Source organism: Excalfactoria chinensis, chromosome 1, assembly GCF_039878825.1.
Source record: "Excalfactoria chinensis isolate bCotChi1 chromosome 1, bCotChi1.hap2, whole genome shotgun sequence".
NCBI classification, from domain to species: domain Eukaryota; kingdom Metazoa; phylum Chordata; class Aves; order Galliformes; family Phasianidae; genus Excalfactoria; species Excalfactoria chinensis.
This window is the reverse complement of record NC_092825.1, coordinates 42,165,846-42,183,436: the sequence shown is the minus strand read 5'-3', so window position 1 is coordinate 42,183,436 and position 17,591 is coordinate 42,165,846. Positions and strand designations below refer to the sequence as shown.

At 41.7% G+C, this 17,591-nt stretch overlaps 1 protein-coding gene across 1 annotated transcript in view; it reads right to left on the bottom strand.

The window, feature by feature from the left end:
• PLEKHG7 (pleckstrin homology and RhoGEF domain containing G7) overlaps positions 1–17,591 on the bottom strand; it is a 33,283-nt gene that overhangs the window by 6,036 nt on the left and 9,656 nt on the right. The window contains exons 5-15 of the mRNA XM_072329556.1: positions 17,207–17,247; positions 15,860–15,955; positions 14,864–15,013; positions 13,252–13,347; positions 11,296–11,391; positions 9,934–10,047; positions 8,725–8,899; positions 7,042–7,157; positions 6,172–6,265; positions 2,940–3,019; positions 1,875–2,034 (exon numbers count right to left, since the gene is read on the bottom strand). Coding sequence (XP_072185657.1) covers positions 1,875–2,034; positions 2,940–3,019; positions 6,172–6,265; positions 7,042–7,157; positions 8,725–8,899; positions 9,934–10,047; positions 11,296–11,391; positions 13,252–13,347; positions 14,864–15,013; positions 15,860–15,955; positions 17,207–17,247 — 1,218 coding nt within the window. The remainder of the gene's footprint in view (positions 1–1,874; positions 2,035–2,939; positions 3,020–6,171; positions 6,266–7,041; positions 7,158–8,724; positions 8,900–9,933; positions 10,048–11,295; positions 11,392–13,251; positions 13,348–14,863; positions 15,014–15,859; positions 15,956–17,206; positions 17,248–17,591) is intronic.

Genomic DNA, 17,591 nt, shown 5'->3' with positions numbered 1-17,591 from the left:
CATGTTACTGGCTTCAGTGGTGGATCCCTACTATAAAACATCTGAAGTTGCACCTCTTGAGCAAGTTCCTGGCTTTCATAGAGAGTATGAGTGCGGTGTTGTACCTCTTGTGTCTTTGCTGCAATGTGGCAGGCTTTGGGCTACTGTTATCCGGCTTGCTGCTGAAAGTGCACCTCTACAATATTACAGTATACATATGTATTTCCTCTATTGTTTCTTTCCAAAGTACGATCAACATTCATCAGGCTAACATACATAGATAAAAATACTGAGCTTTGATTTTTAATTGGCATAGGGGATCACTACAGTCCCATGCTGCCCTGTTCAAGCAGCTTCCTGAGAATATGCTAACTGATCTAACTTCTACCATGACCTCACTCTTTGAGATGCAAATAAACTGGCAGCATTCCCCAAGGTCACACATTTCTGAGAATATCTAATCCCTCCTTCCCTCCTTCCCTCCAAAAGACCATGTTCCAGTGATGCTGGCAATTTTGCTTATTGCTTTATGCCAAATGGTGAAAATTTGAACTGCAGGCTCCCTACAGTCATTTTAATCCCTATTTTTACTGTACTCCATTCCAGTGGGTGCTGTTTTAGAATGAGGTTTCTGAGGCATTGCAAGACTATACGTAAGCAATGGACACTACTCTGTCTACATCTGGTAATGGTATTGGTAGGAATATGTGGTGAAGTCCAGCAGTGTGGTGCATAGTGTAGGGATGGGCCATAGGCTGGATCCTGGGCTGGTCTGCAGCAAGTGACTTTGTCTGCTGGCTGTGGCTGTGTCACAGGGTCTCTGGTTAGAACACAGCAAATACTGCCTAGGAAAAAATCCAATCATTTGCATCAGCACTGTGGCTTTTATGCCTAGTGTTGTATGTGCAAATGGGGGCCCAGAGCTGCCCCTGTGTTGGCTTGATTTACACTGTGTTGTCAGGAGGTTTGTCAGGCAGGCAGACAGTGTCTGGAGCATGGTTAAACAAAGGTTATTCTCCTCTGTGCTCATCCACTTACCTCATCTTTAGTCATTTGCCTTTTATTGCCTGCCTCTATTTCCTATCAGCATTGATGCTGAATGCTAATTACTCTGGGTGAATGTGTTTCAAGGTTATCATAAATTTTACATGCCCTAGGCTTATTTTCCACATTTACTGACTTTTTTTTCAGACTACTCTACCTTCCTGAGCTTTTCCTCCTTGTCCTTGGGATTAGGATGGCTGTCAGGCCCTGGAGCCTGGAGATTTGTATTCTCTCATTTCTCTTTGATATACAGAGTTTCCTGGGATTTGTCAATGTTAGACTAAGGTGTGTAAGCTTGTGGAAGTGGCTCAGATTAAAGAGAAAGCCTAATTATTTCCATGCTTGCTCCCCCAATTCAACCTTGGATTTGAGAAAGTGCCTTCATTAACATCCACCTTTACAAGTCACTCTCTGTAGAGGCTGGTCTTCCTCCCCACTGCACCCAAAGACATGTCAGACACTACTGGAAGTGGTTTCCCAGATATGTGTGTTTGGAGGTCTGGATGATGGGAAACATTGGCTTAGGGTGGATGATTTCCATTTGTGATAAGAAAATAGTTGGCTCATGACAGAGAAGTTGTTGGGAGTCTTTATGCCTGTTGGGTGAATGGAATATACCTGAGTGTCACCCATGTGCATGTGAAAGTGCATATGAAAGTCCCTGTTTCAGGCAGGGGGATATGGACTGTAATGTTGGTGTCCAAAGGTCATAGTAAGTCAATTACTGCTGATGCTTTTGTGCTTCATGCAGCTGGGGGTGGTTTGTGGGCAAATAGCATCTTTAAACCGCTGCATACATCATGCATAGAGGAAGCTTTGTTGAAAACATTCAAATGCACGCAGGGGTGTACCTGTTACATGGATGGGGTCAACATTTTTCAGTATTAATCTGTCCAGTGGGATGGGTTGGTCCAGGACTTGGCAAAACCCACCTTCTCTTACAACTGACTGCAGCTCCAGAGCAAGGGAAGGACAGACAAGGGTTAAGCCTGTGTCTGAGCCCCCGTATTTCTGAGAATAGAAAATGAAGTTGATTAGTATGCTGTCTGCCATCTGCTCATGAAGTAGAGGCAATAAACAGCCCTAAATAATGTTCTCTGTCTTATCAAAGGTGTTCTGTGGTTTATTTGCTAGAGCAACAGCAGAAACTATTTCTCTGAAAAGCTCATCAGTACCTGGAAATCTCTTGTCAAGGTCTTACCTTGTATTGAAATGACATGATAGAAACACAGTAAAGGTCCTCAGGAAGAAAATGAGGGTGTTCAAAGATCGTCTTCCACCTATCCTTTCAATATCAGGAGATTTTCTCAGTGTCTTGGAGATACATTTCCCTGTCTCCCCTTGTGAGCGTGCAGAATGCAGGATTGTTGGGTCTCCAAGTGGGTCACAACCTCACTCAGAATGTTCACCAACAGGTACACAGGCAAACCCTCAGAGATATCTACCAGCAGGCACCAAGACCCTTGAATCCCTGCTCCCTTCATCCCTCTCCATGCTATAGGATGGTGCTGTGCAATGGAGTAACATCTCTGTCCTATAAAAGCAGAACAACTGCTTCTATTATTTTAATAGCTCTAAATTCAACCCTAAGTTTATTGATATTTAGTACAGGACTGCTTAGACTTAATTTATATCAGCTTTGTAAACTTTACTAGCTAGAGACTTTCCTGCATGCTTGTATTTCTGGGTTGGACTGAATCATAAGAGGAGCATTATAAAACTTATATTCTTGAAACTTATGAACTCAATAAATCCAGCATATAAGAACAGCATCAGGATAATGTTATGGTCTAGAAATGCAAGTTCTGCCCATAGTTCTCCTGTAACATACTGAGTCTAGAAACAGGGTTCGTTCATTTATCCAGATGGAAAACACGGTAACAATTGCAATCACATACCTCTGTGTCTGTTATTACCTTTTTGTTACGTTTAATTTTGGTGATTAATAGGAAATCATCAAATAGGAAGAGGTAGACATCAAGAAGTCTTGTGTTTTCTGAGGGAGAAAAGGAAGTCAGTATGATGGCATGATTATTTTAAGGAATTGCTGTTTGGACATTGAGGCACATGTAGGAATCACTGCATCTTATGGAACACTAACAAAGAAACATGGTTTGCAATGCAGTACACAACTACTAGCATCCCAGTCTGCACTCTCAATCTTAAATGTGTTATTCTTTTTCATGACTTTGGCTATTATTTGTAGTAGCTACCTTGTTATGTAAAAACAACTGTCTGCCGGTAGAAGTGATGTGTAAAGTGCCTCTGAATGCAACAGCTGGCATGCTGCAAATTAGCAAAGCCTACCCGGTAAATAAATAACCTTCTGAAAATGTCAGAGATAAGGAAGTAGTGAAATGCCACTCTTTTCTGGTACCTATAAATACCTGTCTGCAGCCTTCTGCACAAGCTATCATCTTGATGAAATGTTAGTTGATGGTGTCACAAAGGCCTTTCAAAAACTACACAAAACAGAGTTGGCTTCTCTTTTCTTCCTTGTTTGGAAGGTCATGAGGATGTGAGACATACAACAACAGGTGTCTGTGAGAACACTTCTAAGTCTTGAAGTTATATCTCCGTGCCTTGGTGAAAATTCCATTGTTATCTCTATAGAAATAATAGGGAATAATTTAATGGAAGCGAGAGCAATTTTTTAAGCAGCTTCTTGCATGGAATCTGGCCTTCAGAGTTTCCAGGAAACTCTCTGCATGACTGAATTTGTGGAGTTTGGTCCTTTGGTCTTTTCCCTGTTTATAGCACCTCCTTATTCCTTTGTCCGCTTGTCTTTCATTTCCCTGTTTTGTCTCAACTTGCTGTCCTACTTAACCTCCAGAATCACTCTCTATCTCTGCTGCAGGCTTTATTCTTTATCGGTCCTATGTCTAGTCTGTAAACTGGTAGAGCCTCTGGGGGCATGAAGAGCCCAGCTATTCTTCACTGCAAATAGGCATGCTCAGAGCTATTGCTTCCAGGCAATTTGCAGGATGATAAAATACTCGGATGCTTTGTTCTGAAATGCTTTGTCTTGAAAACCCATTACATTAAGATTGTACAAAACACCTTCAGTAACTACTGAAAAGGAAATGCCATGAGAATCATCTTGTGTGCCAGAGGAGATTCAGAAGACTGTAAGTTGGGCTATTGATGTGTATTTAAATCTACACTTGTGTAAGTTTCTATGAAGTCAAAAACTTGATAGGATATTGTTCCACAGCATCTCTCACACAGAATGCGGCTTTTGTGGGCATTGCGCAGGAAGGAAATATTCCCTGTTGCAAACCCTATCTACTGCTCTGGACAATATATTTATTACAAAATGAGGAGGATAGTAACTTGTCTTCATTTTCTTGAAGTAACAATTATTTTTATTTTTTCCAATTTTTCAAGATTTTCCATCATGAATTTCATATCTGTCGGCCACTTGAATTCTTATCTTCTTCCTGGGCATTTCACTCTTCAATTTAAAAACTTGTTTTCATGGACTTTCCATGATTTTCACATAGTAATACAGCAGCCTGATGTAGATCTTTCTGACTTCTTTGTCTTGACTCCCAGTCCCCCTTACCATCCATTTTTGACTGTGCTATTTTCGAGTAGAAGCTGACAGCAGAAGGTGTATTTGCTCCTTGAAAATTCTGACAACCTGCATTTCTTGAAACAGAAACTTTCCAGCATTTCCTTTTGGATTCTAAGATAGCCAGAAAACATAAAATTGTGGTCTCAGTGGCTGTAGTTTCATTCAAAGAAGCACAGTTCACCTTAACAACAGATTTGTCTGAATCTGGGGTGTGACAGGACATGCTTCTTTCTTTGTTCAGCATTACTTTTTGGTTCTGTCTTGAGAGATATTTCATCCAGACAGGTGGCCAGATACCAGACACTTCAATACTGCAGCTTGCAGGCAGCTGGCTATCTCGGTGGGTAAGAGTTATGCTCGTGCCTTCTCCATTTTCTGATTACGTATCACGAAAAGAAATGTGGCTGCCTGATGTCTACCCTTACATCACTGCATTGTGTGCTGATGCCTTGTCAAGAGGTCAACGAGCGCAGGGAGAATGCTGGCATAAATATCTTTCTTCCTTCTCTTCCCACCACCCCATACACATCAGCAGCACCCTTTCCCTCTGCTTCCCCTATCCCTAGTGCTGCACTGCCACTGCACTTCTCCTGTGGGAAGAAAACCAAAACCACTGAAAAATGTGCTCTGTCCTTTCACTGCTCCTTTTGTGAAACTTAATAGTGAAGGTGGGAGGCAGGAAGTATTGGGATCTCCCTCTCTGTACCTCTGCTCTTGTCAGGGTGGTGAAGGAGTTGTAAAGCAGTGGCTGGGCCAACTTCTGCTGCAGCCATTCTTGCGTGCTGCTTCCACCTTTCAGATGCTGCTCTTCTCCAAGTGATCCAACCCCCCAGGTTCTTCTTGCTGTTCAGACAAAGAGAAACTGCTCCTCTCATTTGCAAGCAGCAGCTCCTCAGTGAGCAGCCTATGCCCTGCTATAAAATGGTGCCTGTGAGTCTGGAGATACAACTCTCAGCAATGCCAGAGTGGTAGGTGGCTGTGAGCATGCTGATGTGGGACTGCTGTGCTCTGTGTGGTGTTAGTGGCAGGCATGTCAGCAAAGTGTGCTGCTAATGGAAGACACTCAGCTTGATGCTGTTTACATATTACCTTCTTGTTCCAAGCTTTGCATCAAAACAGCAGTCTTAGCAAAGATGAAGTACAAAATGAAAAGAACCTCTGGACTTTTTGTGTTAAGTACAATGTGCAAAATACAGTGCCAGAGGTGAGGCTTCCTGATATCAGTTCCCAGGCACGTGGGGCGCTTTACATAGGACAGTCTAAGCTTCCTAATGTCCTTTTGCTGCAGTCTTGAGCCTGACAGTGTAACTCTCCCTCCAAGTGACAGGCATAGGCGAGTCAAGCTAATTTCCTGAGTACCTGATAGATTGAATGTCCAGATGTGCCGATAAGTAATCATGAGCATTACTCATCCCTTTGGCAGTCTGGCTATTTCTCAGGCTCTCTCTGACAAGGTGTTTGCTTCTTCTTTCCTGCAGCTGCCCATAGTATCTTAGAATTCATCCTGGGCTGCCATAACAAAGTATAATTTCACTAAGCTGAGTTGTAATACCAGGACATAGGGGTGTTACCTGCCAGTGTCAGCTTCCCGTCGTGAAGAAGTCGTCTGCTTGCTGAAGACAGAATATTTTCAATGCTGTTCTCTCTCAAGCTTTGTTTCAAACACTTACAGCAAAAAGAGAAAGACAGTGAGAGAATGAGGAATCTCACATATCCAATTACAAACTGGGAGGCACCCAGCAGTTAAATGGAGACCACCTATACTGATGTATCAGGATAAGTACACTACAGTGCTAATAAGTGAGCATGACTGAATTTCTTTTGCAATGCTACTGCTTAAATGTGTTTAAGCTTCTAAAATGTTAAGCTGGGTTTTTCCCTTCCATAGTAAATATAATGGTTTTTTCAGCTCTGCACATGAACAGGCATAATCCTCGAGGTGAGACTCTCCTGATGATATTTCCATAAAGCTGTTTAAAGTCTGTTTGTCTGGGTGAGGGAGCAACCACAAAAGAAAGGTGTATGTGTTCTCAGGGATGCTGGGTAACTTTAAATGATATTTAAATAAGAAATAGGAAATCGGCTTGCCATGAAGACTGGAAGAAGCAAATATTTCCTATTTGCTCTGCCGCTTTAAAAAAATGTATTAATGGTTATATCTATCTCATTTCATTCTGCCCCCTAAAAGCAAACGGTCCTCCCGACTCATCCCATCATACTATCTCTGGGATGTTAGCAGCAACCCATGCTGCCATCCAGGGGACTGTGTGCAGCCGAACTGTTCACCTACAGCATTTGTGTGCTTAGGCTGTGGCTGCTCCTGCTGGGGAAGAGCCCACCATAGCAAGCAGAGTAAAGACAATCAGTTGGCTTTTAGACTGCATTATAGATTGGAAACTAAGCCTTCCCCAAGGAAAAACGCCCTTAAGAATTCTGCTTACCTCTGGGACAAAGAATCTCTTGTCACGATCCCACACTTGAGGCCAAATTATGACCTCATGGAGCTGCCTGAATTTCTGAAAGTTGTCCAACCACTTGACTTTACCTTCCAGATCCCCTGAAATATGTAAAGCATCGGTTACTGCCAAGGCTGGCAAAAAATAGGCTGCTTTCTTGAAGGTGATGAATACTGATTATCTCTAGTGGAAGCCAAAGGATGGAGTCCTGGCTTCACTGGAGGCAATGACTAAACTCTACTTAGGTCAGCAGAGTATCAAACTATGCATTCAAAGAGGCCTAAATTCGCTGCTGAATGCAAAAGTGCTATCTATTAATCTGCCTTAGCAAGTGAGGGATTTGTATAAAACTCATTTAAATGATTGCCTTAAAAAGCTATTGTAAAAAAAAATCTGCCTTTCTGAACTGTCTGAAGTGGTGAGAGAAAAATAATTTTCATTATGTAGAGTCTGATCAAAAGGCTGTTGAAAATAATGAGAACCTTTTAAGGAGGAGCAGTGGCTCCAGAAGTGGCTGAAGTATATAACTGGAATGAGGGTGCCTCAGTATGTGAAAAATGGAGATTTCCATCTTTGCTGATTGAGGGCAGTTGCAGGAGAAACTTTAATGGACCTGCAGTTTAGCTTCAGAGTTTTTATGTTGAATGATATTGCAAAGAGTTGTTTCAGATAATTCTCATATACCTCAGAAAAGGAATTCTGAAACTGATGCTATTCCTTATGTCACAGACTGACTTGTCAACAAATTATGGCAGACTTCTGTCAGGTCTGTGAATAAAGAGGCTGACAGCTCCTGTCTTTGGTTTCCTTGCCTCAGAGGTAACCTTAGGGCTAATGTAACCAAATCTAAACAAGACCTTTGTTGTTGTTGTTGTTCCCTAGATATCCCATGGTGCTGTGGGGCCACATTCACATCTCCTTCCTCCCAGCAGGGCTCTACCATTTAGTGACAGAAAACCACCTGATATTTCTGGAGCAAAGACTGGAAAAGACCCCTGTCTGCTTTCTTCTACAACCTCAGCAAGAACAGGGATGAGCCCTAAGGTCTGCAGTGGAGCTCATGCTGAGAGTCCCCAGCTGGAGACACACACTGCACCCTGGCTGTGTACCTACTGAATTGATAAATTTCTTAGGGCAGAATCCAGAAAGAAAAAAAGAAAAAATTCCTTGACCAACCCCTTATTTTTCTACAACAACAGGAGAAAAAAATTGTAGCTCTGATGGCTCTTCTGCTGCTTTCCGTGGTAGGACCCTGTCATCTAGCAAAAGGTCACTGGCATAATATTCCCCTTGTGAGTGGTATTTTATCCTATTAAGGATTAGCCCCAACAAATCCTCTTCAGACATAAATCCAACTCAAAGACTTCTTTGTTTGGGATTTTTCTTGATTTGTTCCAATTTGTGATCTGCTCTTAATTGTTTCCATGTTGCTGCAGATGACTCTGAGCCGACACAAGTGAGTCACTGATGTGGGAGTCCTATGACCTTGCTCAGAGGGCCCAGGGGTGGCACGGATCATTTCCTAAAGAACAAGGAAGGACTCAGGACTGTAGAAAGGCATGCACATCCTCCCTCCTTCTCTGCAGGGATAACAGCCTGGAGTACAAAGACACCATGTAACTTAGTAATTGTTAATTGCATATTTTTGACTTAACCATAGCCACTTACGTATGGACTTTTCCACCTTCTCTTTAAGTGACCAGATAGAATCTTTCTCTGTTTTGTCCATGCTCCTCTTCCAGATGTTGCTCAGGAGGAGGGGGTAGTGGGTCAGGCGGTGCAGAGGAGCCACCAGCAGCTCTGGCAGGTGCAGCCTCCTGCACTGCTCCTTCTGCTCACACCACTACTGGAGAAAAAGAGCATCTCTCTTAGGCCTCTGTTTGCTCTCTGGCAATGAGGTTGTATGCATCTTTCTGCATCATCAGCTGTAATAAGATGGGCTAACTGGAGACAAACTTCTTACTGAGAGTAAGGGTGATGCAAAGGCTATAGCTACTGTATGTGCAGTTGCTGCATTGAGGCAGAAATAGAACCTGCTCTATTGTTCTTCATAAATGCTGTCTCTGCAGTGGTTGCATTCTCTACCATCCAAGATGTTGCTTCTTCTCTGAGGGAATAGATTCTTTTGTGCAAGCAAAGAAGCCCAGCCTTCTTGCCACAGTCTGGCCAAAACCCACCCTGCTCTTTCACTGCAGGCTCCCAAGCTGTGTGAATACACTGATGTACTCCTGGCTTTCTGTCTTCTCTTTTTTTGCCTTGTGTTATGTATCCCTTCCCTTATGGAGAAGGAAGTCATGGTGCTCTTCTCTGGCTGTGAGGCCAGTGTACATCACTGCTGATGTGAGGAAGGCCAGGCCATCCATAGGGTACAGATGCAGTATTAGTGTTACCAATTTCCATGAACTATCCTCAGCCCGGACCTTCCCAGCCCATCAGTACGACTCTATGCATGTGTGTGTGATGCCAGTCAACACTTGCGATGTTCTTGAGGCTCTCTAGCCCCTCCCTGACATCCCTCTCACTGAGTCATGCGCTTCCTTGGTTAAAATGTAGGTCAGTTTGTCAAGGGATTATGTGCGGAACATATGAATGCTTAAGGCTGACAGTACGTATTGTCTGCCTGTAAAAATACAGCCTTATTTTTTTTTCCTCTTGGCTCTTTCCTACTCTTACTTGTTCTAAATTGCAAATATGGACAAAGGGAAAGGTGTACTCTGAAGAATGACTTCATATCCATGATTATTCTCTGCAGTTCAAGTATTTACATAAAATTCTGTCTTCACAGTTTTGCTTCCAGTGAGTTTTTCTGGTCTACTGATAAAATCCTGTCAAAAGACAGGAAGGCTGGAGATAACAAGAACAAAAGCATCACTTTACCTTCAGGTAGATGCCAAAATCTTCTCTCTGTCTCAGCTTTTCCAAGTAGAAGACAGCGGAGGTATAATTGAGGCAATAAATCTGGTGCGTCTGGCAGAGGTCACCATGGAAAAACTGCAGAAGAGGTTTGAGAGCTTGTCAAGAAAGGAAAATGTGATGACAAAAGGAGGAGCACTGCTTTTAGTTTTGTAATGTGGGTTTTACCTGAGATTACCTTGTACCTAGGGAGAGAGTGGAAGAGGGAGAAATTAAAAGAGCAAAGGCTGAGTTAAACCGTACTAAAATTGGTACAATACTAAAAAAATAAAGGTGGGAATAGGAGCTCAGTTCTAGCGGCTCTGCAGAGGAGTGAAGCAGTTTTAGACTTGGTTCAATTTAAAAATAAACAGTATGAAACTGATGTAGAAGCTGAAGATCAAAAACACTTCTGTCTGTGCAAGAGATTTATGTGGCCTCACATAACGTGCCACTTTATGTCCACGTATGTAGGATAGCTCTTAGAAGTACTGAATGACATCAGTGATAAAACTCATTTTTTCTGGGACTGAAACACTTGAAGTCCAAGGAAATGGGGGTAAGAAGCCCAGCTGTAGACTCTCTCTGCCTTCTTAAAATCCTAACCATGAGGTAGGGTCTTTCCCAGAAGCTTTCTATTGGTCTCTACTGCTGTAGTAAGTTCAAGTTTGGCTATCACAGTGGTAAACTTCATGATTTCCTGCCTGCATTAATATTACCTGCTGTTTGGCCATAAGGAAGTTGTGCAGGAAATTAAATGCTTATGGGAGAACCCCTGAACATTGTTCTCACTCTCTTGCCTTTTGTGTTGATGACCTCAATGTCTTGGCAGCAGCAAGATAGCTGGGTCTTTTCCTGCCTCTCACTTAGCAGATACAGGCCACGATGCATATGTATCCCACTGAGCTCTTATATACTCACTTTAAATAGATTAGTGGATCTAGCATGTGGAATAAAGGGAAGATCTACGCAATGGTCTGGAAGGAGGCAGGGTACAGCTGGAGACTGGGCCAGTGTCTGGTTTTGGGGAAACCTCCCCCACAGAAGGAGAAGCTTGGTTCTGTTGGTGACAAAGTCTCCTCAAGGTCTGGGCTGTAGTTTCCCAGGAAGGGAATATTTTTTCATGCTTTGTTCCATGTACAGAGCAGCTTTCAATAACCACCTCAAACATGTCAATGAATAAAAATGTCCTACTGGTGGGAGGTACGTGAGGCTAAGACCAAACTGCCTGTGACAGCTGGAGTGTCCTTGACTGATTTGACTGCTTTAAGGCACCTGCACGCTCTGATAAATGATCTGATGTAAAGACCTACTGAGGTTAAACAAGACTATTTCTAATTACGTTACCTTTCCGAGTACGGAGATGAAGTTCATAGGTGATCCTGACTCACTGACATGTTCCTTCACTGTTTCAAAAAAATTTTCCACAAAGCTGAGACTTATCTAAGTAACGAGAAAAAGAAATGAGCATGACTGGACTTCCTAAGTTTAAATTAACTTTATTTCTCATTCCTGGCCTCTTCAGAGTCTTCAGGACTAACACTTATCTCCATGACGTCTCCAGGATTACCTTCAGCAAATTACATGAAGTGCTTTAATTAGTGGGAAGATAAAATAAATCTATACAAATATCCAGTTACATCATGATAGTACCATGTGACAAAAACTTTGAAACAGGATTATGATTATTCTCTTTAAAATTACTTTATGGCAACAGCTGTATTGGACATGAATCAACATGAAAAATCACAATGGATGAACGATATCTTTGGGAAAACATTGTGTGTGACAGCTGTGACAATTGAAGCCTTCACATTCATTTGAAGAAGAAATCATGTTTCATAGTTTGAGTTTGTTTTGTGCTCTAAGGGATTGGGGAAAACTCTGTAAAATGCCTTAAAATGTAGAAACTGCATTTGAAAACCCCATATGCCCTGCAAGTTAACTTTAAATGTTCCAAGGATACCTATGCTGTCAGTCAGATGTGGGTGAAAGCCTGTTCCTAACCTCTACTTGCCTTTCAAAGTGTTTGCTTTCTAGTTCACAACCAGGCTGAGCTTTAGACCAAAGTTTTGTTCAGTCATAAAGAAAGAATTGTGTGGGTTCAGCACATTGTCAGAGGCTCAAGCTCTACGTTGCCCACGGTTAGAACATGCAGCAGTCCTGTCCAGATAAGGACCATTGCTTGTGTTTGAAGGCTTTGCCAGGTCTTTATCAACCTTATCATTTTCTCTAGGCGTAGTTCTGGAAAACTTTCTTACGTCGTGTTATCTAATATTTCCCTGTGAACAGAAGGGAACATCACCACCCTCTGTAATACTGCTATGAAGTGCTGTTGTAGCTGCATGCACTGCCTTGTTTGGGAGCACAGCTGCTTATAGGATGGCATGTCTTTCATTTTATTGGGGGCTCACTTTGCACCTTTTGCAGCATGCATTCTTTCATGGATTCAGCCTGCTTTCAAGGAAAAATGCATGCAGTAAAGTGCATGAAAAAAAGCCATAGTAAGCACTGAGAGTAGCTACAGTTTTTTCCTACATTTGCCCACTTGTGTTTGTTGAGTTTTCTTTTGTAGTCCCTTAAAGTAGCTCTAAAGTCAAGGAAAACTTCTATGTGACTTCTAAAGCTGTGTAAAAACTATTCTGGATTTATGGGCTGCTTTAACTTGCAGGAGCTGGAAATGACCTCCCAGCAAGTGGCCACAAGTAGCGAAGACCCAGTGCCCACTGTAGCCAAGCCTCATCTTCCCAGTCCTCCTGGAAGCTTCGGAGTGAGTAGCACAGGGATGAAGAGCATTAGCTCTGTGCTGGGAATAGTCCTCCACTCACACAGGGGAAACCCTGGCTACAGAGGAGTGGTTGTCATGTTGTTTTTCCTTGCACCATCAGAGTGGCTTGATAGATATCCAAGTCCATCTATTTGAGAAAGGAAGCTTGTCACTGAAGTTATGTTGCTGTTCTTAATTTTGCAGTAAGGTTTGTGTAGTTGGTATCCATGTTCACAAATCCTTTTAAAATTACTTTATTTCTGAGAAACTCAGATTCTTGTTTGCTTCAGAAACAACTGTTGAATGAACTCTCCATCATCTTTTCCTGGAGAATTTGCAGTAATTAAACCAGACACCCAAACTGAAATACTAAATAGAAATGTCAGAAGGAGTAATTATTTGAACTCCTCTTCAATTGCACGTGTTGAATCTGAATAGAAACCTGAGTGCTGGCTCCTCATCTCTCTTTTATTGGGCTGTCTGGTTTCTGATCTCAGTACAGCTTGCACTTCTTTAATTTCTGTTTTTTTACTCACCTTATTTAACTCCTCCAAGTTTGCAAAAAGTCTCCATAAGTCCACATCCAAGAGAAATTCATGACTCTGGAGGTATTTTAGAGTGTTCATAAATACCTTTACAAACAAAACAAATCCATATTACTTAGCAGTTGTGCTTATTTTTATATATAATGGTATTTTCATGAAAAGAGTTTGCATCGTAATTCTGAAATGATCTTTTGATTTTGAGGTGGGCAGAAGATGATTTTGTGAGAAACTTCTGACCTGCCTGACTGCAAAATACAGGGCTTTGTGCAAAGGCAGGGTACAAATGATGGCTCTGGGCTCTCTCTGCACCTACTACAGAAGTAACAATGTCCTTGCTATGCTCTCTGTCTGAACAGGGCCAGTGAACCTACTGGAGATTTGCATGGAAAGAAAATATTGTGTCAGAATTGTAGAGTTACAGATTTCTGTGCCTTTTTAAAACACCCTCCTAACCCATACTTGCATAAGGTGTTGGGAGCCAGTATGAAAAAGAGAAAAGTTGTTGGAATAGCTTAAGTAAAATGCTTGTGCAGGTTTTACATCTCTTTGGGTGGTTCTATTAACCTGTACTGAGTGCAAATTGTCTTTGTATTTATTGACTATTTAAGATGGTGCATTATCTAAGCTCTTACAGGGATGTTGGAGTTGTGCCGAATCTGACCAAGAGCTGAAAATGTCTTAAGATTTCTAAGTGGAATTTTTAGTGTGTATGTGTGAAAAGCATTAATGAAAAAAACCCTCATCACTCAGCTGCTGAGACTGAACTGCTGGTGTTTGTGCAGCCTTGCATAATTCCTTAGTTGCCAGGAGCAGCAGACTTGAGAGCTTAAAAGGGATTTACTGTGATCTTGAAGTTCCCTATGGAGATTCATTAAAATCAGTGAAATGGTATTTCTACTATTCACCTGCTTTATGTATTCATTTTATTTCTAGAAATCTTTTGACCTCTCTAAACAGAGTCAAGAAGGAAGGACACTTCCATCCTGTTTGAGTTGTTGATCCCTTTCCTATCTCTTTCTATTGTGTTGAAGGGGAAGGAATTCAGCCCACTCCTCCATTTATTCCCTTTACTTTGCAAATCTTCTTGTGCTGCCTAGACTACTTATTCAGCTACATGGAAATTGTTTCACTAACCTCATCTGTTTTTCCTTAAACTAATAATAAAATTGAGATAGAACTACAGATCTGCTGTTTTCATGCCATACTGTGGAAAATCGAATAACAGATATGTATGAAATTAAACCAAAAGTATTTTACGGACTTGTGATAGAGAAATATTCAATAGTGTCAGCTGGAGGGTGTCTTTGGTTCAGAGTTAGTGAGAGGAGTGGTGAAATGTCATCCAAAATTACTAGAAGAATCTGAAGTCATAGTGTATTTGTGAAACATTTGAAGCCATGTCCAGAGAAAGAGATTCCATCAAGAAGATTAAGAAAAAAGCAACAACCAAAGAGAAACAAGAAAAGCTGGGAAGATAAGTGGGAGAAAAAGTAAGAGTCCCGTAGACACCAAATGAGAGATTACAGATAGCTTCACATCTCCTGTGTTGCCAGGCAGGGTAAATGTTGTTTAATCACTTTTGAGAGCTGCAATCTGAACTTACCATCTTGAGAACCAGCAAATGATCCAGAAAGTAAGTGCATTCACTTGTGAAAAGTTCCCACACTGCTTCTTCCTTTTTCACTTGCAGTCGGCTGTTGACATCTTTCTGCTCAGTTTGTTGAGCCTTTATAAATTCATGCCAAGATTTACTCTGTTGAGGAAGAAGAAAGAATAACCAACTTGCATCAACTGTTTAAGACCAAACGAGTAGAATCTATGATCTATTTGCTCATGTAAAGAATTTTGCTGCCAGTATGAGTGATTCTTAGGCTGAAAGTTTAAAGTGTACCTTAAAAAGATTAAAGAACTCCCTGAAATTCTCCTGCAAAATATTAATAACACAAACATGTGGAATTAAAGGTGGCACAGAATGATACCCTATGTTTGTAGGATGTTGTATCAAAAGAAAACCAACAGTGGGCAGCCTGCAAATGTTAAAGAATTTATTTGTTATGGTGCTGGAAAGCAGGGATTTGTGATGATCTCTGTACCAGAGGACTAGGTCTTCAAAGGTATTCAGATCCCATTTAGCTTGGTCCTGGAGTGGCCACCATCAACTAACTGACCTGCTCCCAGGTCAGATGCTCACATAAGCTAGTTGCTGGCAGAAGTCCTCATCAAAGAAGTCTTGGAGACCTGAGTATAATAGTTTGCTTTGAGAAGCAGAAGGGTGAGGTGGTGAGTGGATTGTTGGCTTGCAAGCAGGTTGTCTTGCTGCTGTTCTCAGAGGAAGGTGCCCTCCCAAATCAGAGCAGCACAGCAAAATCTGAGTGGTTGTGAAGGCTGTTGCCTGCCTTGTCTGATGCTCACATTGCTCCCCTCGTCCATTTCAAACTATTAATATACCTCTGTTTATCCTTCAGTTTTGCAGATGGGATTCATATCCAGATTTATTTACTGAAAAATGTTGACTTGGGGATAAAGCTTTTGTCTTATTTTCATCCTGAAGAGTTTAATCAATAGCTTCCTTGGTACAGTATACTGAGTATTTTGATACCTTGAAACAGCAAAAATCATATGCGCCGCAATCTATGGCCTTAATGGTTGAAAGACAGTGTTCCAGATCAGATGATTGCTTCTGTTTGTCTTTAGCCTGTTTAATGAGAAAAACAAACAAACAAACACCAAAACAACCAAAAACCTAATTCATATGATGTTTAGAATACTAATAAGAAGCTTACTCAACTCAGTAACCTTGCCATGATCTGTAAGGTGTGTGCCCTTAACCATGTGATTTCCTCATATCTTCATGATCTCCCACACATATACAAGACAGAGATGGCAGGTTTACTTGTAGCCGTGGGTGATGTGCATAGGTGACTTAGAGGTGTGGGTGTGTAAGGTCTTGTTCATGCAACAAAATGGTCTTCGGAGGGGCAAGGCATTGGTATGGCAACAGACAATGGGCTGCCACCACAATGCAGAACAAGCAACGTTTCATTTCCTTCAGCACAGACAGAAGCATGAAGCAGCAAAACAGATTTGAAGTCTTCTTCCTCCCTTCTTAGTTACGTAAATATTGGGTGAATTTTATTTTATTTTTTTTTTATTTTCCGTTTTGTTGATTTTGAGCTCTGATTTGAAAAACTCCTTTGGTCAGCTGCATAGTGATGTCTATAAAAGGTGCTTTTACAGAGTTTAAAGAACTCGAGTATTTTTTCTTGGGGGATTATGAAATAAAAACAATCGCTTTTGGTTTGGCTTTACTTTTCAGGCCAGCAGTGCTATATAAAAAAAGCATAAGCAATATTTATGAACCCAAATTTAGTGGTATGGATTGGCATGTGGAAAATACATGAAGATGTGTTTGGAGCAAGGCTGTGACTGAGTCACCAAGGCTCTTGCTCTGGAAGCAGCCTCCTAGAGGTGCTGCTTGGGTGGGTGAGATGCAAAGCCATGGCCCCAGCTGGCACAACTTGTAGCAGAGCCTGACACAAACACCTTGTGCTCTCTTACCATGGGCAGCTGCCTTGGATGTCTGCAGCTAAAGTCCTCAAACGACATCTCCTGTGAGAAATGTACCTTTATTCCCTGTCCTGCTCTGTCCCTGTGGTGCTGTGTAGTGGGGATCACTCTTCCTGCCACCCTGCTGGGCTGGGATGCAAGGGTGCTTGCTGGTTGTCTTAGCACGTGCAGAGGCTGTGTTGTTAGAACCACCCTACCTTCACAGCAGATGAATGACCAAGAGGATGCTTGGTCCTGGGGATGCTGCAACTTCCAATTTCAGCTCACCTGCTGGCTGCCTTTCTTCATAGGCAATGACATAAATAAACTCTTTTTCACCCCGTTAGCTGTGTGAGAAAGCAAGGTCAGTGGAAGGGAAAGAACATGGTGAAATACTCACAACTCCTCTTTTGGCAAAAGGCCACCTTGTCTTTTTGGATTCTAATGGGTAAAACAAATGTGTTGTAAGTAAAGAGGCAAATAGCTAAAAATAGAACTGTTATTTATGTATTCCCCCCACCACACTCCTGCAGTGAACCCCAGTATGCCACACTTTACTTGGTTCAAATGTAATACTTATATTTAGACATTTTGTACACCAGAATTTTAACCCATTAAGGCTGTTGAGATGTCTATCTGTGTTGGGATCTTGGATGATGCTGAACACTCCCACTTTCTGCAGGTGATCCATATGCGACAGCCAATTCTTAACATGGGAAAATGAATCATATCTCAGATCAACTCTTAAAGATACCTATTGTTTTGAAGGAAGAATTAGCATATAT